This window comes from Chiloscyllium plagiosum, chromosome 19, assembly GCF_004010195.1.
Source record: "Chiloscyllium plagiosum isolate BGI_BamShark_2017 chromosome 19, ASM401019v2, whole genome shotgun sequence".
Taxonomy (NCBI): domain Eukaryota; kingdom Metazoa; phylum Chordata; class Chondrichthyes; order Orectolobiformes; family Hemiscylliidae; genus Chiloscyllium; species Chiloscyllium plagiosum.
This window is the reverse complement of record NC_057728.1, coordinates 30,240,834-30,264,769: the sequence shown is the minus strand read 5'-3', so window position 1 is coordinate 30,264,769 and position 23,936 is coordinate 30,240,834. Positions and strand designations below refer to the sequence as shown.

Below are 23,936 nucleotides of genomic sequence, written 5' to 3'. Positions count from 1 at the left end.
TTGCCAGGAATTTTAGGAGCAATAAAGATAGTCAAGGGTGTGTCTATTTACAATTTAAATAAAATTAAAATTGCAGACTCTAATTGGAATTTTGCAAGTCTCTCAGCATCCAGTTTTTTTTTGTTTTGCTTCCCTCTGTGATATAAGTTCACTCTCCCTTGTGTTATAACTTCTGCTGCTGTCATTCTCATACCTATTATTAGCAAAATACTTTTTCAAGTGAGCTTCACGGTACTAGTTCCTCTATGGTTCATGCAAACTTTTCTCACGCAAACTTCCATTCCTCACCTCATGATAAAGTGAACCAAGGTTGTTGATGGAAGTCAGAGTGAAAATTACAAGGTATTGGCCATAATCTTTCAGTCTTCCCTAGACACAAGGAGACACAGTGGAGAATTGAAGATATTACTTCCTACTTTAAAAAGTTGGTAAGGATAAGCCAAGCAACTAAACAGTTTAACTTCTGTAGTTAGAAAAAAGTATTCAAAATTAAGTTAAGAGTCACATGGAAATGGTAGGTTGTTGATTAAGAGATAGCATGAACTTCTAAATAGGAAATCATGTTTGACTAACTTGCTGAACTTTTTGAAGAGTTAATGGAAAGGGTCAATGACAGTAACATTATTCATGTGATGCATGTGGACTTTCAAAAGGCATTCAATACAATGCCACACAAGACGTGTGAAAAGTTATAGTTTGAGGAATAAAAGAGGTGATACAGTCAATTGACTGAGTAATATGAAACAGAGTAGTAGTCAATGGATTTTTTTGGCTGGAGGAAGGTTTGTAGTGGAGTCTACTGGGGTTGGTATTGGGATCTTTGCTTTTCCTGATACATTTTAATGATCTAGATTTTGGATTGCAGGGGTAAATTACATGTTTCAGGCTGGTAAGGAACTTAAAATCATTTGAACTGTGAAGAGGGCAATGAAGAACTCCAAAAGGACATAGGTAAGAGAGGACAGATAGGTTGAAGGTGAAGTTCATTGTGAAGAAATGTGAGGCTTGGATTTCAGTAGGGGAAACATGAACAGACAATATAAAAAAGGGTCACAACACAAATATTTACAAAACTGAACTCACATTCAGCAGGTCTTTAAACAATTCCCCCATGTCAAATGTGGACTTGCCTGATAACAGCTCTTCCCAATTAACACTCCATAGCTTTTGCCTAATACTGACGTAATTTGCCCTACCCCAATTTAGAACCTTCCCACAAGGTCTTGACTTATCCTTATCCATTAGTGGTGCTGGAAGAGCACAGCAGTTCAGGCAGCATTCAAGGAGCTTCGAAATCGACGTTTCAGGCAAAAGCCCTTATGCTTTATTCCTGATGAAGAGCTTTTGCCTGAAACATCGATTTCGAAGCTCCTTGGATGCTGCCTGAACTGCTGTGCTCTTCCAGCACCACTAATCCAGAATCTGGTTTCCAGGATCTGCAGTCCTTGTTTTTACCTTATCCTTATCCATAGCTATCTTAAAACTTAAGGAGTTGTAATCACTGTTTCCAAAATGCTGTCCCACTGAAAGGTCAGTCCCCTGACCAGGCGCATTAACCAATATAAGGCTCAGTATGGCCCCTCCTCTAGTTGAACGATCCACATGCTGTTTCAAGAAACCTTCTTGGATGTACTTAATAAATTCTGCCCTGTCCAAGCCTTTTGCTCTAAGGGGAAACTAAAGTCACCCACTATCATAACTCTGTTTTTATTGCATTTTTCCATAATCTGCCTACATATTTGTTCCTCAATATTTTGATGACTATTCAGAGTCTATAGTATAATCCTATCAGAGTGATTGCACCCATCTTATTGTTGTGCTGTACCCATATTGCCTCAGTGGACGAGCCTACCAGTATGTCCTCTCTGAGTGCAGATGTGACATTCTCCCTGACTAGTTATGCAATTCCTCCACCTCTTTTATTTTCCCCTCTAGCTTGTCTAAAACAACAAAACCTGAAATAGTGAGCAGCCAGTCCCTCTCTCAACTAAGTCTTTGTAATGGCTACAGTATCATAGCCTCATGTACTGATCCAGGTTCTAAGCTCATCTGCCTTACCTATAATACTCCTTGTGTTGAAATAAATACACTTCAACCCATTAGTACCATTGTGTTCATTTACCTGTCTCTGTCTGTCCTTCCTTTCTGATTTAGTGGTCCTAACATCTACCTTCCCTTCAATCCTTCCACTTGCTGACCTGCTTCTCTGGTTTCCAGCCCTCTGTCACTTTAATTTAAACCCTTCTTAGTAACACTAGCGAAACTCCCTGCGAGGATATTGGTTCCCCTCCAGTTTAGATGCAACACATCCCTCTTGTACAGGTCACCACTACCCCAGAAGAGGTCCCAATGATCCAGGAACCTGAAACCTGCCCCCTGCACCAGCTCCTTAACCACACATTCATCTGTTCTACCTTTCTATTACTTGCCTCACTAGCACATTGCACTGGTAGTAATCCAAAGATTACCACTGTTGAGATCCTGCTTGTCAGCCTCTTTCCTAACTCCCTGTACTCACTCCGCAGGACCTCATCCCTCTTTCTATATCTTGGTACCAATGTGCACAATGACCTCTGACTAATCACCCTCCCCCTTAAGCATTTCACGCAACCACTCAGAGATGTTCTCAACCCTGGCACCAGGGAGGCAACACACCATCCTGGAGACTCGAACGTGGCCATAGAAATGCTTGTCTGTGCTCCCAGTTAGCAAGTCTCCCACCACTATCGCTCACTTGGACCATGCCCAACCCTGCACTGCAGCAGAACCAGTTGTGGTGCCACAGGTCTGGCTGCTGCTGTTATATTTCCAAAGAAGCTATCCCTCTGCATCAGTATCTAGAAAATATAAACAATGTTCAAAGGTATATTGAAAGGGTAAGAGAATGGCACTATGTCATAATGACCATTGGAGAGCCAGTGCAAACATGATAGGCCTTCTGTGATGTAATGATTCTGTGATTAATCATCCATCCTGGCTCTCAGGTATCAGTCTCATGGAAATGTGGGGAAGGACAGGTGATCTTGGCCATCAATGACATTAATGTCACAGGAAGAAACTTAGGTGGGGCTGCTGGATGATGTGGTGCAGAGGACAACAATGCTGTATTTATCCTGTTGACCGATAAAGGAGGCCATGCCATAACACCAGTCACCTTGGATTGACATAGTGCCCTGGGTCAGTGCAAAATCCCGATGTCCTGGGTGAAACAAACATGCCCAGCAGTGCACCTTCACCTGCAGACTTCACTATATCAGAGACTTTCACCTTAGTGTATTATTTTTCTAGACTGGATCTGGGACCACAATCTGATGCCCACATCATTAGCATTTCTCTGCATCAGTAAAGAAAGAAACACCATAGATCTGACACTCAGAGGAGAACCCGTGGAACAGCAGGCAGGCTTGTCAGAGGCAGTCTGTAAACTGGATCCAAGGGTGAAGGCGCCTACTAACATTATCAGCACCATGCTGCCTCGACGGAGATGTTGGCAACCATCATAGAGAATGAGGTCCAACACACTCAGTGTCAGCTGGAGATGTGCACTCTATAGCTGCGTATCAATAGCAAGCTGAGGGACCTTGACCTCACTCTAGGTGGTGCTCTACTCAGGGCAACAGGGTGGTGCCATGTCAGAATACATAGGGAGTAGGAGCTGCTGACAGGACATCCCAGAAGCGTCTTTGAATTTACAAAAGAACATTTAACTAGAATAAACAGAGATAAGCCAAATGCACTGCTTCAGAAAGTAACATCAGGTTCACATTCCAGAGTTGCCTGGCACCTCAACATCTCCCCTGCCTATGTTGCCAAAGCTTGCAGAAACCTATGCTGAGGGTATTGGCCTTTACGTTGGCAAGAAAATCGCAATATTCCTGGGCTGTCTTGGCCTAAACACCTTCAGGGATGACAACCCAAGTTGTCAACAGGGCCAACTACAGAGCAGGCTCCCCTCACCTCAGTTGCGGAGGTTAGGACTGCATTTTGATGTTGTGGGAGGGAAATGAAAAAAAATAACTTCCTGAAGGCACATAGGATGATTGTTGACACATTATTGTAAATACCTTGGTACTTTTGTCGATATATTCACTTGCTCTCTTAAAATGTCTGCACTACCACAATTTTCACTATCATATCTGGTTAAGTTAAGCCCATGTGAGAGATGAGTAGCCTTTTCCGACATCCCAGAAGTAAAGGAAATTGTAATGGACAATCATTGTTCATCCTTCATAGGGCAATTGACTCCTTGACTGCAGCCAAGGCATTGCACCTCAGTATGGAGAACACTAAAGCTAAAGGCAATGTGCAGGGCCTGACCCTATTTTCCACACTTGCACCCAGCTTTTGAGTGAGAGTCTGGAATCTGCAATGATACCACACATCTCTGGAAAGTAAAGCTCATTCTATCAATCAGCTTTTCAAGGGATTGCACTGCCATTCATGGCTGGAAGGCGTACAATGGGAAGTTCACATGTCCACTCTCCCTCACAGTGCAGTGGTCTTTTGATAAAAACTGCACAAATCTTTCACAGGTTAAATTTTGTCTTGCAGGATGCTTAAGCATTTCAGAGCAATTTAACAGTCTATGTAAACTCAAAAACATTGTAGGCTGACCGATGATGGAAGGTCAAAACAAATGCCTCAGAATTTGTCTCAATCTGCTGCCCATCATGAAACACTTCACTGTACAACTCTTAGATATCACATACAAACTGAAAGAACTGCAGACGCTGTAAATCAGAAACAAAAGCATATGTTGTTGAATAAGCTCAGCAGGCCTGGCAGCATTTGTGCAGAGAAATCAGAGGTAACGTTTCAGTTCCTTTGGGTTCTGAGGAAGGGTCACCAGACCCGAAACATTAATTCTGACTTCTCTTCTCAGATGCTGCCAGACCTGCTGAACTTTTCCAGCAATGTCTTTTTTTGTGTCTGGGATATCACATGCTGACTAAAGTCTTAAAAACTACCTAACTTTGGTGCCAGACAATGCTAATGCCTATTTCACTGACTGTTACTTTGTCCCTAATGGTCAATAGATATTTGAAGGTGGGATTATCAGAAATGTTCAAATATGCAGTCAGATGGTGACTAAAAATGCACTCAACATCAGTAAAGGTCAAGAACTTTAAAAATGTAGTCAACATCAACAAATAATTTTTATTAAGTGGGGGTTTCTTACTATATTATCCACAGAAATGTTCAAAATTAAACAAATCCAAACCTGCTCATTCATCTGGAAGAGGATTTCAGTTAGGCCTCTCTGCCTCTGGGGCTTAATGATGCTTTACCCTATTGTGCTGACTTGGATATCTCTCCCAGGCATGTCCTCATGCTTTTCTTAATCCTTAGAAGATTGCTGCCAATTCCCCATTTCTGCTGCATCCAGGACAACCCGTCTTTCTCAGCTCCAGTTGTAAGGGGTATTTCATGCCACAGTAATGAACATAACCTTTCTGGACTATACTGCAAGAACAACACTATATACTATCACAGTCATTCAGTATTTCAAACCTCATAAATAAGGCCCATGGTCTGTTCCATATGGCCATGGTGGAAGCACAAGGTAGCATTGTGTCTTCATTCTGCATTACTCTGAGGATTTCGTACAGGTGTCATCATGTTTAGAGAGGAAGTCTTTGTCTTTCAGCAGCCAACTCTGTGGACCTTTAAAGGAGACAGGAACTTGTGAAGTTTTTAGTCAGAAGAGATCATGGCAGCTCAGAAGTTAAGGTATTGCGTTTTTTGTAAAACAAGGAGGCAAGACTTACACAATTAAAAGTATGGTCTTGTGGAATGTTGTAGAACATAGTGACTTAGGGGTTCAGGTACATAACTCTTTGAAATTTGCATCACATGGAGATAGAGTGATTAAGACAGCATTTAGTCTGCTTGCCTTCATTGCTCAGACATTTGAGTATAGGAGTTGGGGTGTTATGTTAAGGTTGTACAGGACATTGGTGAAGCCTCTCCTTGAGTACAGTGTCCAGTTTTAATCTCCCTGTTATGGAAAGAGTATTATTAAGCTGGAGAGGGTTCGGAAGAGGTTTACCAGGATGTTGCCAGGAATGGAGGTTATAACCTGAGTTATAAGGAGAAGCTGGATAACCTGGGACTTTTTTCACTGGAGTGTAAGTCGTTGCGAGGTAACCTTATAGAGGGTTATAAAGCAATGAGGAGTATAGGTAAGGTAAATGGCATGTGTCCTTTCCCTTCGGTGGGGAATGTCAAGACTAGGTGACATATTTTTAAGGTCAGTGAGAAAGATTTTAAAAAGACATGAATGGCAATATTTTTACACAGAGAGTGGTTCATATGTGGACTGAACTTTCAGAGGAAGTAGTAGATGTGGGTACAATTACAATGTTTAAAAGACATTTAGATAAGTACATGAATAAGAAATGCTTGGAGGGATATGGGCCAGTGTAGGCAGGTGGGACTAGTTTAGTTTGAGATTGTAGTCGGTCTGGACTCAGATGGACCGAAGGGTCTAATGCAGTGCTGTTTGACTCTATGACTGTATATCTAATACAGACCTACAAAACCTGGGATGGGTGGTCACAAAAACTTGAAAGTGAAAGTCTTTTCTCTTGATGGACATTGTCAAAACAACAAAAGTCCAGTCCATAGTGCCCTGTATTGGAGGAAGATAGCGTGGTGGAAATCCCACTGTGTTGGCTGTTTGACTGTTTTCATCATGGCAGAAAGAAATGGGCATCTCTATCTGATGAACATACATCAGTGACATCCCAGATGCACTTGTGTAGCAACATTTGGGAGATCCCTTGTAATTACCCCCTTTGCTCCTTGAATCGAGCTACTGGCATTAAAAATTCAGGGCAGCTGTGACTTCAATGGCTGTCAAGATGGAATGGTCACCCAGTCCTTTTAAATACAAGTCCTACTCCAGCAGATGACACCATTTCTTAATGATAACCTGGGTCTTTGTTAATCTGCGCCTGCACTATGTTTCATGGAGCAGTAGAAACAGTGAAGGCTGTAAATGTAGGGTCACATCATTCTGCTCCAATTCCTTGGGGAATCTTGAGCTGCTGCTTTTTCCTCTGGAGACTTTGCAGCAGCCACTGGAGGTTGCTATCCCATCTGACAATGTTGAAATTGCTCCCTCTTTCAGCATTGTTTTTGCATTTTTTTATTCATTGATGGGATGAGAGTATTGCAAGCTAGACCAACATTTATTGCCCATCCCCAATTGCACATTTATGGACATTGCCATGGTTCTAGAACTGGTGGCGTTGTATTAGGGACGTAATGGCCTAGTGGTATTATCACTGGACTGTTATTCCAAAGAGAAAGTGAGATCAGAGTCGAAGTGTGTGGTGCTAGAAAAGCACAGCTGGTCAGGCAGCATCTGAAGCAGGAGAGTCAACGTTTCAAGCATAAGCTTCCTGATGAAGAGCCCATGCTTGAAAAATCAACTATCCTGCTTCGGATGCTGCCTGACCGGCTGTGCTTTTCCAGCACCACAGTCTTCGATTCTGTTATTTCAGAGACCCAGGCAATGTTCTGGGGACCCAGGTTCGAATCCTGGCAGATGGTGGAATCTGAATTCAATAAAAATCTGGAATTGGGAGTCTCATGATGACTATGCATAGCTGATTGTCGGGAAAACCCCATCTGGTTCACTAATGTCCTTTAGGGAAGGAAACTGCCACCTTTACCTGGTCTGGCCTACATGTGACTCCAGACCCACAGCAATGTAGTTGACTCCTAATTGCCCTTTCAGTAATCAACTATGGTTTCATGGTCATCACAAGACTCCCAATTCCAGATTTTTATTGAATTCAAATCCCACAATATGCCATGGCAGGATTTGAACCTATGTTCCCAGAACATTGCCTGGGTCTCTGGAATAACAGTCCGGTGATAATACCAATGGCCATCATCTCCCTAAAGCAATGCCACAAGATCTAGAGCTATGGAGAAGTCTGTATCAAATGTGAGAGTGGATAATCTGTGGAGAATGTCAGGAAAAGAATGTTTGACTAACGGAACTCCTGACCGCTAACACTAATCACAATGAAATGCCATATTATGCCCTGTCAATGTCATGCTTCGATAAGGAGCTCTGAGTTATGTAACTTAATCCACCTGTGTGCTACATAACCAAAGTGTTCCAGCAGCATTAGGAGAATGGAATTTTGACTGCAAGCCACAATCTTAATACCTCCCAACTATCAAAAAACATCCTTTAACATTACAAATTATAGCCTTGCACACTTACGTTTCATTTTGAGAATGCAGCAGTTCTGAAACATTGGTTTTACAGTGATACCTATGGAATGTGTTCAAGAAATGCCAAACCCAGGAAACAATTCTAAACTAGCATCAAATTACATTTGCTGACAATGACAAGGAGGCAATTAATACTAACAGTGTAATGGTCATGATTGTGTGATGCCATAATCTGGAATGTTCATTCTTGCACAATGAATAACCTGAAGATGAAGTGCAATTTGTTGACAGATGAATGGCATTACTGAATCAGTAGGTAAATGATTAATGCAGGCAAGAGTGAGGACTGCAGATGCTGGAGATTAGAGTCAAGATTAGAGTGGTGCTGGAAAAGCACAGCAGGTCAGGCAGCATCCAAGGAGCAGGAAAATTGATGTTTCCGGCAGGAGCCCTTCATCAGGAATGATTAATGCAACTTCTCCTAGCACGGGATTTCAAATTTCAATTTCGAGTAATGTTACTCTGCCACCAAAGAAAGAGTAACTTACTCTGCCCACTCCATAAACAGTGGCATCCAATTTGCATTATTATTACACAATTAGATCAAAGATGGTAAATTTTTAACTTTGTGGTCTTGTGAATGATTTGTAGTCTCTGAAATGCAAGATAATTCCCCCATTCTTCATATTCCCTTTCATATTGCTATCCAAATTACCATTCAGTCTCCCCATTTCCATCCTTCCTCTTTATAGATTTGTTATAAAAGTATACCCAATTTACTGCAGAGCCATTGGCTTTGTGAATTGTTATGCCCTTATTAACTATACACCCTCTTGTGGAGAAGCCAGAGAAAGAATAACTTGTGAACCTAACCCCAACACAAAGCTCTATTAGATCCAACCCTCTATCCTGAATTGCACCCACACCCCCAACCCCTCCCCATTTACTCCAATCATTTCCTAGTGATCCAGTCTATTAAGCCCATTCCCAGAGTTGACTTTTCCACCTTTTTCAGGAGAGCATAAACTACCTCTTTACATTCTCAAACTCTAGGATTGATGCGACACATCTGACTTCCTTAATACAACATCTGGACAATGCTGCAGACAGACTAGGTTTATATAATTTTACAATATAATTAATAACAAATACAATTAGTAATTAATAACATAGTCTTCCAAATGATTGTCTTGCAGCACCCTCTTGACATTGATTCTCCAAACAAAAGATACCTCCCCACTGAGATCAACATGAGTTACAATCAATCAACTTGTCGCATCTATGAAAAATTGCTTTCTTTTTTAGTTAAGTCATATTGTGTCTGAAAAGGAAGTTTGTTCAGCAGAAGCCCTATAATCACCTTCCTTAATTAGACAAAGAACATTAGCATTTAAGACAGACTTGAATGTTGTGATGATGTGAAGGAGTAATCACCATATTCTTCTTGAGATTCTCTGTTGGCTTTGGTTTCATGTCAAAATCAGTGAATTCTATCATGTACAAAGCTCTATAGTGTGTTTGTGTTATAGTTATTACATAGGCAAATCAAATTTTAGTATTAAAGTGCAGCAGGTTAGTGAAATACCTTAAACTGCTGAGCTCCTTGAGGTTTTAAGCAGTAAGTTTTCAACCATTGATTTTCCTTTATTTTGATGAATCAATGGAAAGGGAAGAAGGCAGGGAAAAAACATTGGGAATAAATGCACACTACTGCTCTGGTGAAACTTACAGGTGAGTTATCTCAGTTACTAGGTATACATTGTAAGTCCTAACATCCCATTTCACTGCAATTTTCTTATTTACTCTATTTTACAAGGAAGGTATGCAAAGAAAAGGTACACCCAGAAGAATCTGAACAGAGATCTTTTTTATAAAACAGAAACAAATAATTAATATCTTCAAATGATAGAGGCCACAGAGAATGCCTGAAATGTGTAGTTAGTTTTGTGAATGATGACTGAAAGAAAATTGGGAGTTGTCAAACTATGATTTCTTTGATGTGGGCAGTGGTGACGTGCAAGAGATACTATAATTAATTATAGCTTTCCAAGGAAAATTTGACCATTGTTTCCATTGTAGGCAATCCATTGATCCCAACTAGAAGTTCACTGGATGTATGACATCACGATTGGATTTCACTGTGAAAATCTCAACAGATAAGTAGTGGTTATTTTAGTGAACTACTAATGGTCCAAAGACATAGCTTCAAATACTAACCAGAAGAAGTTAAATGCAATTAATTTAAAAATCTTGAAGAAAATGGACTCATCAATAATGATCATTAAACTATTGGATTGTCACTAATGTCCTTTAGGAAAGGTAATAAGCCATACTAGTCTGATCTGACCTGCATGTGACTTCATATCCACGGCAATGTGGTTGATGGTTAACTGCCCCAGTAAGCCATTTAGTTGTACTGAATTATAGAAAGATTGAAGAAGAATAAAACTAGACAGACCAGTCAGCATTAAAGTACCAGAAGCATACAAGACATACTGTCCAGTCAATTCTATAAAGTTGACTCGATCAACATCTGGCAACTTGCACCAAAATTAGGTGTATTGTTCCTCAACTAATCATATTGATAGTTTACACTTGAAAGCCAATGTTGCAGACTCCTCTAGCACATTCTGGATTTGTCCCATCCAGGATAGATACATGAGAAGTGAGGGTATACAATCACAATGGTATACAATCAGGTGTAAGTAACACTGGGAACCCTCAATCCTTACTGTGAAGCCCATGAGGTCTCCTGGCATCAGATCAAACACAGACAAGGAAAGCCCCTGCTGGTTACCACTTTCCCTCAGCTGATGAATCAGTGGTCCTCCACATTGAATAAAATGAAAGGATAATTGGAAGTAGAAACAGCAGAGACTATACTCTGGTTTAGGGACTTAATGTCCATCACAAAGATTGACTCAGTTGCACTACTACTGACAAAGGTAACAGAGTCCTGAAAGACATATGTATTAGTCTGGAACTTTTCAAGGTATTGACAGAATTAAAACAAGGGACAAAAACGACTTGACTTGACCTCATTGTTGCAGATGTATCCATCCACGAATATATTGATAGGAAAAACATTGTGCAATCCTTGAGGAGATGATGTATTATCTTCACACTGAGGAACCCTTCATCATGTTGTATGGCATTACCACCATGCTAAATGGGATAAGCTTAGTCTAGATATAGCAACTTAAAACTATGAGGTGCACAGGTCATGAACAGCAGAATTTTATTCAACCACAATTTATAACCTCCAGATCCTTCAGCCTACCATGACTATTATATCAACAAATCAGTTCTTATGTTACAAATAGGAGCACTTCCAATAAAGTGCTTTAAATAATCCAAGGTAAGATGGTGTATGAGAGTTTTATACCCTCAGGTCACAGGCTATGATAGTGATTTCATCACTAGTGATTTGATTTATTGTAGTCACATGCATCTACATACAGTGAAAGCTTTGTTTTGCAAGCAGTACAGGCAGGTCATACCAAACAGGGACATACAGATCATAGGGTACTTAGATAGTGTGAGGTATACAGGTTACAACTGCACAGAAGGTGCGAAAGCAAAATTAACATTAGCAAGATCAATATTATTTCAAGTTAGAGAGTCCATTCAGCAGTCTAATAATGGCAGGGAAGAAGCTGGTCTTGCACCTGGTAGTGTGCATGTTCATCCTGAGTAAGTAAGGGTATACTGAAAATCTGTGAGTCTTAAAGGTATACTGACATACTGATCATGAGATATCATGTTCACAAAGATAAATCTTATCCCAAACAGAAATAAAAAGTTGTACATAGGCAAGTGCTACCAATTTGATAATTAAATAAACAGATTTTAAATTTTTTTTTTAATTTCAAATGTCACCGTAAGATCTGACAACTCATTCTGAACTGGTGATTATATAACCATCCAGACAGGTATGCTTTGGTTTCTATAATGCTTGATTGACATCTTCTTTGTCTTGCTGCTGGTTGCTGTCACTCAGCATCACTACATAATCGTCATCATTGAAATGCTGCTCCTCATTCCATTTGGGTGTAACTGGTATTGTGTACATTTGTCTAAGCTAGCTTCCTTTCCTTCATAATGTAGAATAATTATCAGCAATAGTTTCATATAAATCATTTGCCAGTTGTAAATCTTAGAACATTTGCTGATATCCAATTATTTGTATCTAGATATCTACTTTGCATTCTCTGCCCAATGCACAATTGTTATAGTTCTCAACCAGCTCACTCATTGAGTATCTTAAACATTCTCCTATGTCTTTGAAGAAACATGTCCTGTGTCTCAGAATGATAAGATAACTGGTTGCTGGCAAAGTCATTCACTCATGCTTTTGAGCATATGTTATGCTGGATATAGTAATCTTTTCTTCATTAGTTTTGCACAAAAATTCTGCAGTGAAATGTGAAAATCTTGCTCAGTTGCGCGACACTTAATGATCATTGGTTTGATAGTGCACACCATATGTTCTGTTAGATAGCTTGAACTTGCATAATGAGATGATGATCTGATTTGTGTCTCTTTCTATTTAGTACATATATTTCAAATGACTTGCAGAAACTATCAATTCCAGGAAACTAAATAAACAGAAAATAGCAGTCAACATGTCGGCAACAGTCATGCTTGATGTATTTAGATATCATCAAACAATGGGAACTTTTGAGAAGTCAGTCTTTACAAGGGTGTGACCTTCCCTATGAACTGTGAATAGTTCTGATGCAACTTTCATCCACAGAGTAGATGGAAAATCATATGGATGTACAGTGTCCCCTTAATGCTGAGATGGATATGTTTGGCATACCTCATATGCATTCACAAGTCATTGAATATCCTGATTCAGTCCCAAAATGTAAACAAATTCACATGCTCACTGGCTTGTGCATTTGACACCCATGTTTAACATGGACATCATATTTGGATGTAATAGTTTTAGTATTTGGTTTGATATGCCATTGAAAATGATTTGATATGACATGCTAACTTTGTCTTTGTATGGCCAACACGAAAGAACGTTGATGGGCACTTCTTTAATATGTCAAGCCGTTCCTGGGTTATGTTGTTTTGCAATTCTAGTACAGTAGTTGCTCATCTTCAGCAGGTGCAAATTGAATGATTCTTATAACTAACTTGGGAAAGTATACTGGTATTCAGACCCCCCTACTCCTGGAGTCATTGCAAAGTCAAAGATTTAATCAAATTACTTAACATGCCCAATTCACCTTCCCAGAGGAACACTGGTTGACATTCCTAACCAGCAATGCCCACTTCCTATGAGTGAATAAAAAAAATGCTTCTATAGTTAGCAAGAAACTACTTTTTTTATTGCAAATAGTTTTAAGCAGACAAATATAATATGAATGATCAATGTACAACTCCACATTCTTAAACCCTCACAAGCAGACGGGCATAAACAAACAAAACAAAGATGTTATGGATGAAGAAAAATATATTTGGGGAACATAGTTCAATAGCAGTAGAACACAGGGTTCAATGAGGTGTCCATTTGCTTCTTCTGAGTCCTTTGATAATTGTGCTACATTGTGAAGGAAAAGAAGCTTAGACAATGTACACCATAGCAGTTACACTCAAACAGAATGAGCAGCATTTCAATGATGACGATTATGTAGTGATGCTGAGTGACAGCAACCAGCAGCAAGACAACCAAATTGTCAATCGAGTGCAATGGAAAACAAAGCATACCTGTCTGGATGGATACATAATCACCAGTTCAGGATGAGTTGTCAGACCTCCAAAACATTACACTGAAATTTGAAATGTTTGTCTTGTAAACTCGGTTTTTAAATCTGTTTATTTAATTATCAAATAGTAACATTTGCCTATGTACAACTTTTTTATTTCTGTTTGGAATAAGACTCTCCAAGTCTTTTCAGTTCTTTACTGCAAATACAGGACAGCTAGCACTCTAATTGTTCAGTCTTCAAAATCCACAATCCAAAACAGAAAATAGAAATGATGTAGTCTATGGTTACAGATGAACATTGATGGAGTAGAAGCCTTTTTTTGTTGATGAACTCTGCAGCAATTGGAATTCTGCAGGTTGGTGATGTGTACCCTATACAGCAACGTTGGAGAATCCCATCACCTAGGCCGCTTGATTCTCCTTATTATGGGAAAAAATTATAAACTAGTGAAATCAGGAGAAAATGGCACCTATGCCTTATCAGACAATTTGTGAATTGAGAATTGGGAGATGCTTCATGGGTTCCATGTTGCCCCTTGAATGAGCTGTTGGTATAAATATTCTGTGCAGCTGTGATCCTCATATGCACAAAATGAGATAGGCAACTATTTCTTCTAATAACACAATTCCTTGATGGTGGTCTGGAACATCCTTACTCTGCAGCTGCATTGTGTTTCTAATAATTGTAGTTACTGGCAGTGAGGCATTCTGCTCATTCTATTTCACTGCTTTGGTGGACCTTCAGCTGCTGCTTGTCTGATGTGAGGTTGTGCAGCAGCTGCTGAAGTTTCCTGTTTTTTCTGGTCTTGATGATGATCTTCCAATTTCTGTCTTCTTCAAGGATGATTTCTCATGATGATCAATTCCACAAGGTATCCTCCAAGCACTGGCTCCATCTCAGGTAAGTGAGCAGATAATCTGTGGGTAAGTCAGAAATATAAAAGCATTTCAGGAATGATATTCATGATTCCTCAGTTCAATCACAATTCAAAGTCATTATGACATAAATTGTGGCGTGGAGACCTTATGCAGATAAAAGTACTAGAGTTAAATGTAAGCACATATCCACTGTAGATAGTACCCCCTTGCAAAGAAAAATGCCACCCTTAAATATTACTGTTAAGTATCACATGTATCAGATACTTTCAGATGTGTGGAATGTTGCAGCTCTGAAGCATTGTGCTCCAGTGTCAAGTATGAAAAGTGATGCACAAATGGCCAAGCAAGGTGAGACATTTTTTAACATGTGCCTGCATTGCTTTATCTGATATGACAGGGGATTAACTGATAAAATGTATGTTGTGGTAAAGATCGGGAGAGACAATAACTTCTAAGAGAAAGTGAGGACTGCAGATGCTGGAGATCAGAGCTGAAAATGTGTTGCTGGAAAAGCGCAGCAGGTCAGGCAGCATCCAAGGAGCAGGAGAATCAATGTTTCGGGCATGAGTCCTTCTTCATGAGCACTTCTTCCTGAAGAAGGGCTCATGCCCAAAACATCGATTCTCCTGCTCCTTGGATGCTGCCTGACCTGCTGCACTTTTCCAGCAACACATTTTCAGCAGAGACAATAACTTGTAATGTTTTAGGATGCAAAGGAATGAGCTTTCAACTGATTCCAATTTGAATGGCTTGTGGGTGGCATTACAGATTCAGTGGATGCATTATTAATACAATTGCCTCTCACATACAAATCATTACACACTGCCCCTGAATTGAAAAACAGTAATTTACTCCACTGTCCATGTGTTGACAGCCATCTTGTCCACTTCTCACATTTGGATTTGGTGCAAAAATGACAAAGCTTTAGTTTGCTTCCTAGTAAGTGAGTTACAAGCCCCACTTCAGACTAACAATGCTGCCCCAATCATTCATGTCTCTTTTGTATTATAGTCCATACATCCCCAATAGATTTCAGCCTTCCCTGTTTCCATTCATCATTTATTGATGTTCCCTGTTTACCTGTGAGCTCATGGATTTGCAAATTTCCATGCCTTTGCTGCCATTCAATCATACTCAAGAGGTTTGACACCAAGTCAAAGCAAACTGTTTGATTGGCATCATATCCACAAACATCTACTCCCTCTACCATCGATGTTCAATGGCAACATTGTGCACCATCCAGAAAATGCACAGCAGAAATTCACCAAGACTCCTTTGAAAGCAACTTCCAAACCCATGACCACTTTTTTCTCAAAGAATACGAGCAGCAAATAGATAAGAACACCACCATTTGCAAGTTTTCCACCAAGCCACTTACCATCATGACCAGGGTTCCTCATCTAGCCAACAACACCCATAACATAGGAATTGTTATTTTAACATTCAATTTTCTTGTATTGTGGCTAGTCATTGTAAACTTTCCAGCCACACACCCTCCCCTCCTCGCTAACCCGCATTTGCAGCATCCTGTCCCCTCTAACAGTTTTGTAAGTTTCTATCAATAATTTTGCCTTTCAACATAATGGGATATGATTTACACAGACCACAAATAACAGTTCAGGCAGGGATAAACCATCCTTGGCTAATCAAGGAAGTTAAGTAGAGCAAAAAGTTGAAAGAAAAAGCATATAAAGGAAGCTAAAGTCTGTGATAGCCCCAAAGACTGGGATAAATTCAGAATCTAGCATAGGAGAACTAAAAAGATAATAAAGACAGAGAAAATAAATTTAGAAGGAAAATTAACAAGGAATATAAAAACTAACAGTAAGAGTTTATTTAAATATATATAAAGGAACAGAAAGGCCAAAGTGAACATAAACCCCTTAGAAAACGAAAGTGGGGAGATAGCATTGGGAAACAAGGAAACAGCTGAGGAATTAAACAGATATTTTGCTTCAGTTGTTATGGTAGAAGATACTTTAAACATCATGTTAATATTAAAGAATATAGGGGAGGAATAACCAACACTACAGAATTACTATTTAGACAAATTAATTGGAACTGAAGGCAGATAAGGGTCCTGGCCTTGATGGCTTGCATCCAAGTATCCTAAACAAAATAGCTGCACTTATAGTCGATGTATTAGTTGCAATATTCCTTTGATTCTGGAGAAGGGCCAGAGGATTGGAAAACTGCCAATGTGACACCCCTATTCAAAAAGAAAGAGAAGCAAAAGTGAGTAACCATATGTCAATAGCCTAACATTGATTGTGGAAAAATGTTGGCATCAACTACTAAGGAAGAAATAGCAGCACATTTGGAAAACCATAAACAAATCAAGCAGAGTCAGCATGGCTCATGAAACAGAAATTATGTCTGACTAATTTATTAGACTTTTTTGAGAAGTTTCAACCAGAGTGGATAGAGGAAAACCAGTAGATGTGCTATATTTGGATTTCCAAAAGACATTAAATAAACTAGCGAGTTTTGAGAAGATTTGTAGCTCAGGTTGAGGAGGAACATTCTCACATTTACCCTGTCAAGCCCGTTAAGATTCTTATATGTTTCAATTATTTCACCTTTTATTCTTCTAAACTCCAGTGAGTAGATTCTCAACCTGTTTAACATTTGCTCATAAGGCAATCTTTTCATATCAGGGACCATAATGATGAACTGTCTCTAAACTGCCTCCAATGAAATAATATTTTTCCTTAGAAAGGGGGACCAAAAGTGCTCACAGAACTCCAGATGTGGTCTTACCAACACCTTGTACTCCTACTCCTATGTTTCAATCCCCCTGAAATAGACGCCAACATTCCATAAGCCAACTGATTACCTGCTACAGCTGTGTGCTAGTTTTCTCAGTTTTAGACATAAGTCTCCCCAAGTCCCTTCATGTTCCAGCATTTTGCAATTTAAATGATGCACTGTTCTTTTGTTTTCCCTTACAAAATGAAGAATTTTATATTTTCTCACATTATTCCTCATTTGTCAACGTTTTGCCCACTTACTTGATCTATCGATATCTTCTATAAACTGTTTGTTTCCCCTTCACAACTTACCTTTCCACTTATTTTTGTGTCATCTGAAAATTTGGCTACAATACATTTGTTTCCTTCCTCCAAGTCATTAAAATGTATTCTAATTAGTTAAGGTCCTAGGACTGATCCCTGTGGAACCTGACTGGTTACAAATTGCCAACATGAAAAAGAACTCATTCTCCACATTACTGTTGCCTGCCATTAGCCAATGCTCCACCCATGCTAATATACTTTCTCCAATTCTATGGATTCTTATTTTGTGACTTCAACTTTGATGAGGTAGCTTGTTGAATGGATGTAGGTTTGCTTGCTGAGCTGGAAAGTTCATTTTCAGATGTTTTGTCACCATACTAGGCAACATCTTCAGTGAGCCTCCGAATGAAACACTGGTGGCATAGCCCACTTTCTCGTTATATGTTTGAGTTTCGTAGGATTGGTTATGTAATTTCCTGTGGTGATGTCATTTCCTGTTCTTTTTCTCAGGGGATGATAAATAGGATCCAAGTCAATGTGTTTGTTGATAGAGTTTCAGTTGGAATGCCATGCTTCTAGGAATTCTTGTGCGTGTTTCTGTTTGACTTGTCCTAGGATGAATGTGTTGTCCTTCCTTATCCGTATGTAAGGATACTAGTGAGAGTAGGTCATGTCATTTTGTGGCTAGTTCATGTTCATGTATCCTGGTGGCTAGTTTTCTGACTGTTTGTTCAATGTAGTGTTTGTTACAGTTCTTGCAAGTTATTTTGTGAAAGACGTTAGTTTTGCTTGTTGACAGTATAGGATCTTCCAAGTTCATTAGCTGTTGTTTTAGTGTGTTGTTGGGCTTGCAGGCGACAATGATGCCAAGGGGTCTGAGTAGTCTGGCAGTCATTTCTGAGATGTCTTTGGTGTAGGGGAGAGTGGCTAGGGTTTCTAGACGTGTTTTGTCTGCTTGCTTGGGTTTGTTGCTCAGAAATCAGTGGAATTGGGTTCATTGGGTACCCGTTCTTTTTGAATGCACTATGTAGGTGATTTTCCTTTGCTCTGTGTAGTTCCTCTGTGCTGCAGTATGTGGTGGCTCATTAAAAAAATGTTCTAATGCAGCTTTGTTTGTGGATGTTGGGATGACTGCATCTGGAGCTCAATGTTTGGTCCATAGACGAGGAGTCTTTGGAACTCCTTGCCATAGCTGTGGGCACAGAGTTAAGGCTGAGATAGATATATTCTTAATCAGTAGGGGTATCAAGCATCATGGGGAAAAGGCAGGAAAATGGACATGAGGAATATCAGATCAGCCATGATCCTATTCAATGGCAGTGCAGGCTTGAGGTACCAAACAGCGTACTCCTGTTCCTATTTCCTATGGCTTTATCATCTTTCCCTCAGTAACCCAGACTTGAGCATCCCATTTTCTGTAGGACTACATGGACTACTCACTGATTAGCTTCTTTGACCATTAATACCAAATCCCAGGACTGAACATGGCCAACTTTCCGAACTGACTTGGATGGACACTGCCACCCCCCCCCCCCCCCACCCCCCCTCGTCCCCGTCCCCATATGTATGATGATATGGTAAGGCTGGTGGCTTGGCAATGCCCTGTTGTATTGAGGAAGAATGCAAGTTGTCCCTGGGCGCAAAGTAATCACTCTGACTTTCATTGACAAATTGATACTATCTAATTTGCCAGGAAGAAAGACTGAATGAAGAGCTGCGTAGAAACGAAGTGAAATTAGCTAATAAGATGCAATGCATGGGAAAAGGGTGAGCAGTGGCTCATTAGCGAGATGCAGAACTTACTGCTAAACCTTTAACTGGAAAATTGGAAATTCTTTCCTGGATGTTGAAATTTAGATCTTTCTAATCTTGTCATATTTGACCAGCTGAATCACAATTGTTATTGCATAGGAGGAGGCCATTTGGTTCATCATGCCTGCACCAGCCCTTGAAACAAGCATCATTACCCAGTGTCAGTGTCCTAGCTTTTCTCCATATTCCTTACACACTATTTCTATCCAAATAATCATTGATTATTACAGACCTCCTAATCGTCAGCAGGAAATTCAGAAGCAAATTTGTAAGGAGATTTCGGTTATCAATAAGAACAATAGGATGGTTATGGTAGGGGATTTTAACTTTCCAAACATAGACTGGGATTGCCATTGTGCTAAGGATTTAGATGGAGAGGAATTTGTTAAGTGTGTACAAGAAAGTTTTCTGACTCAGTCTGTGGATGTACCTATGAGAGAAGGTGCAAAACCTGACCTACTCTTGGGAAATACGGCAGGGCAGGTGACTGAGGTGTTAGTAGAGGAGCACTTTGGGGCCAGTAGCCACAACTCTATTCAATTAAAATACTGGAGGGAAAGGATAGACCAGATCTAAAAGTTGAAGTTCTAAATTGGAGGAAGGCTAGTTTTGACGGTATTAGGCAAGAACTTCCAAAACCTCATTGGGGGGAGATGTTCGCAGATAAAGGGACGGATGGAAAATGGGAAGCTTTAAGAACCGATGCTACGAGCTAGTGAGGGCAGGAATAGGAGAATAGAGCAGATGATTGCATGGCTGAGGAGCTAGTGTATGGGGGAAGGATTCACATTTTTGAATCAGTGGAATCTCTTTTGGGGTAGAAGTGACCTGTACAAGAAGGACGGATTGCACCTAAATTGGAAGGGGACGAATATACTGGTAGGGAGATTTGCTAGAGCTGCTCGGGAGGATTTAAACGAGGAAGGTGGGGGGTGGGACCCAGGGAGATAGTGAGGAAAGAGATCGATCTGAGACTGGTAAAGTTGAGAACAGAAGCAAGACAGGAAGGATAGAAAGGGAGGCAAGAGAGGAGGGGGAGTGGCATTTTTGATAAGGGATAGCATTACAGCTGTGCTGAGGGAGGATATTCCCGGAAATACATCCAAGGAGGTTATTTGGGTGGAACTGAGAAATATGAAAGGGATGAAAACCTTATTGGGATTGTATTATACACCCCCTAATAGTCAGAGGGAAATTGAGATACAAACTTGTAAGGAGATCTCAGCTATCTGTAAGAAAAATTGGGTGGTTATGGTAGGAGATTTTAACTGTCTAAACATAGACTGGGACTGCCATAGTGTTAAGGGTTTAGATGGAGAGGAATTTGTTAAGTGTGTACAAGACAATTTTCTGATTCAGTATGTGGATGTACCTACTAGAGCAGGTGCAAAACCTAACTTACTCTTGGGAAATAATGCAGGGCAGGTGACTGAGGTGTCAGTGGGGAGCGCTTTGGGGCCAGCGACCACAATTCTATTAGGTATTAGGCAAGAACTTTCAAAAGCTGATTGGGGGCAGATGTTCTCAGGTAAAGGGACGGCTGGAAAATGGGAAGCCTTCAGAAATGAGATAACAAGAATCCAGAGAAAGTATATTCCCGTGGGGTGAAAGGAAAGACTGTTAGGTATAGGGAATACTGAATGACTAAAGAAATTGAGGATTTGGTTAAGAAAAAGAGGGAAGCATATGAAAGGTATAGACAGGATAGATCGAATCCTTATAAAGGACAAAAGGGTAAATAGGGAGAGAATAGGGCACATCAAAGATCAGCAAGGTGGGTTGTTTTTCAGACTGGAGGCCTGTGACCAGTGGAGTGCCACAAGGATCGGTGCTGGGTCCTCTACTTTTTGTCATTTACATAAATGATTTGGATGTGAGCATAAGAGGTACAGTTAGTAAGTTTGCAGATGACACCAAAATTGGAGGTGTAGTGGACAATGAAGAAGGTTACCTCAGATTACAACAGGATCTTAACCGGATGGGCCAATGGGCTGAGAAGTGGCAGATGGAGTTTAATTCAGATAAATGTGAGGTGCTGCATTTTGGGAAAGCAAATCTTAGCAGGACTTATACACTTAATGGTAAGATCCCAGGGAGTGTTGCTGATCAAAGAGACCTTGGAGTGCAGGGTCATAGCTCCTTGAAAGTGGAGTCGCAGGTAGATAGGATAGTGAAGAAGGCGTTTGGTATGCTTTCCTTTATTGGTCAGAGTATTGAGTACAGGAGTTGGAAAGTCATGTTGCAGCTGTACAGGACACTGGTTAGGCCACTGTTGCAATATTGCATGCAATTCTGGTCTCCATCCTATCAGAAAGACGTTGTGAAACTTGAAAGGGTTCAGAAAAGATTTATAAGGATGTTGCCAGGGTTGGAGGATTTGAGCTATGGGGAGAGGCTGAAAAGGCTGGGGCTGTTTTCTCTGAAGCCTTGGAGGCAGAGGGGTGACCTTATAGACGTTTACAAAATTATGAGGGGCATAGATAGGGTAAATAGGCAAAGTCTTTTCCCTGGGGTCGGGGAGTCCAGAACTAGAGGGCATAAGTTTAGGGTGAGAGGGGAAAGATATAAGAGAGACCTACTGGGCAACGTTTTCACACAGAGGGTGGTACGTGTGTGGAATGAGCTGCCAGAGGAAGTGGTGGAGGCTGGTACAATTGCAATATTTAAGAGGTATTTGGATGGATATATGAATAGGAAGGGTTTGGAGGGATATGGGCCATGTGTTGGTAGGTGGGACTAGATTGAGTTGGGATATCTGGTCGGCGTGGACAGGTTGGAAAGGGTTTGTTTCCATGCTGTACATCTCTATGATTCTATGACTCTAAATGAGATAACAAGAGTTGAGAGACAGTATATTCCTGTTAGGGTGAAAGGAAAGGCTGGTAGGTGTAGGGAATGCTGGATGACTAAAGAAATTGAGTGATTGGTTAAGAAAAAGGAGGAAGCATATGTTCGGTATAGACAAGATGGATCGAATGAATCCTTAGAAGAGAATAAAGGCAACAGGAGTATGCTTAAGGGGGAAATCAGGAGGGAAAAAAGGGGACATGAGACAGCTTTGACAAATAGGGTTAAGGAGAAACCAAAGGGTTTTTACAAATATATTAAGGACAAAATGCTAACTAGGGAGTGAATAGCACCCCCTCAATGAACAGCAAGGCAGCCTTTGTGTGGAGCCGCAGGAGATGTGGCAGATCTAAATGAGTATTTTGCATCAGAGCTTGCTGTGGAGGGCATGGAAGATATAGAATGTCGGGAAACAAATGGTAACATTTTGAAAAATGTCCATACTACAGAGGAGAAAGTGCTATATGCCTTGAAACACATAAAGGTGGAAAAATCCCCATCACCTGATCAGGTATACCCTAGAACTCTGTGGGAAGCAAGGGAAGTGATTGCTGGGCCCCTTGCTGAGATATTTGTATCATCGATAGTCACAGGTGAGGTGCCGGAAGACTGGAGGTTGTCTAACGTGGTACCACTATTTTAAAAAGGTGGTAAGGACAAGTCAGGGAACTATAGACCGGTAAGCCTGACATCGGTAGTTGTTGGAGGGAATCCTGAAGAACAGGAGCTACATGTATTTGGAAAGGCAAGGACTGGTTAGGGATCGTCAACGTGGCTTTGTTCGTGGGAAATCATGTCTCACGAACTTGATTGAGTTTTTTGAAAAAGTAACAAAGAGGAGTGATGAGGGCACAGCAGTAGTCGTGATCTATATGGACTTCAGAAAGGCGGTCAACAAGGCTCCCCATGGGACACTGGTTAGCAAGGTTAGATCTCATGGAATACAAAGAGAACTAACCATTTGGATACAGAACTGGTTCAAAAGTTGAAGACAGAGGGTGGTGATGGAGGGTTGTTTTTCAGACCGGAAGCCTGTGACCAATGAAGTACCACAAGAATTGGTGCTGGGTTCACTTCTTTTCATCATTTATATAAATGATTTGGATATGAGCATAAGAGGTATAGTTAGTAAGTTTACAGATGACACCAAAATTGGAGATGTAGTGGACAGCGAAGAAAGTTACCTGGGATCTTGATCAGATGGGCCAATGGGCTGAGGTGTGGCAGGTGGAGTTTAATTTAGATAAATGCAAGGTGTTGCAGTTTTGGAAAGCAAATCTTAGCAGATATTATACACTTAATGGTAAGGTCCTTGGGAGTGTTGCCTAACAAAGAGTGCAGGTGTATTGAGTTGGAAGAGATAGGAGAGGTCTTGAATGAGTAGTTTTCTTCAGTATTTATAAATGAGAGGGACCGTATTGTTGAAGAGGAGAGTATGAAATGGACTGATAAGCTAGAGGAGATACTTG

At 40.5% G+C, this 23,936-nt stretch overlaps 1 protein-coding gene across 1 annotated transcript in view; it reads left to right on the top strand.

Annotated features, from left to right (window-relative positions):
• Positions 1–12,970: 12,970 nt before the first annotated feature.
• Positions 12,971–23,936, top strand: part of crebl2 (cAMP responsive element binding protein-like 2) — a 30,939-nt gene continuing 19,973 nt past the window's right edge. The window contains exons 1-2 of the mRNA XM_043709471.1: positions 12,971–12,979; positions 20,060–20,062. Coding sequence (XP_043565406.1) covers positions 12,971–12,979; positions 20,060–20,062 — 12 coding nt within the window. The remainder of the gene's footprint in view (positions 12,980–20,059; positions 20,063–23,936) is intronic.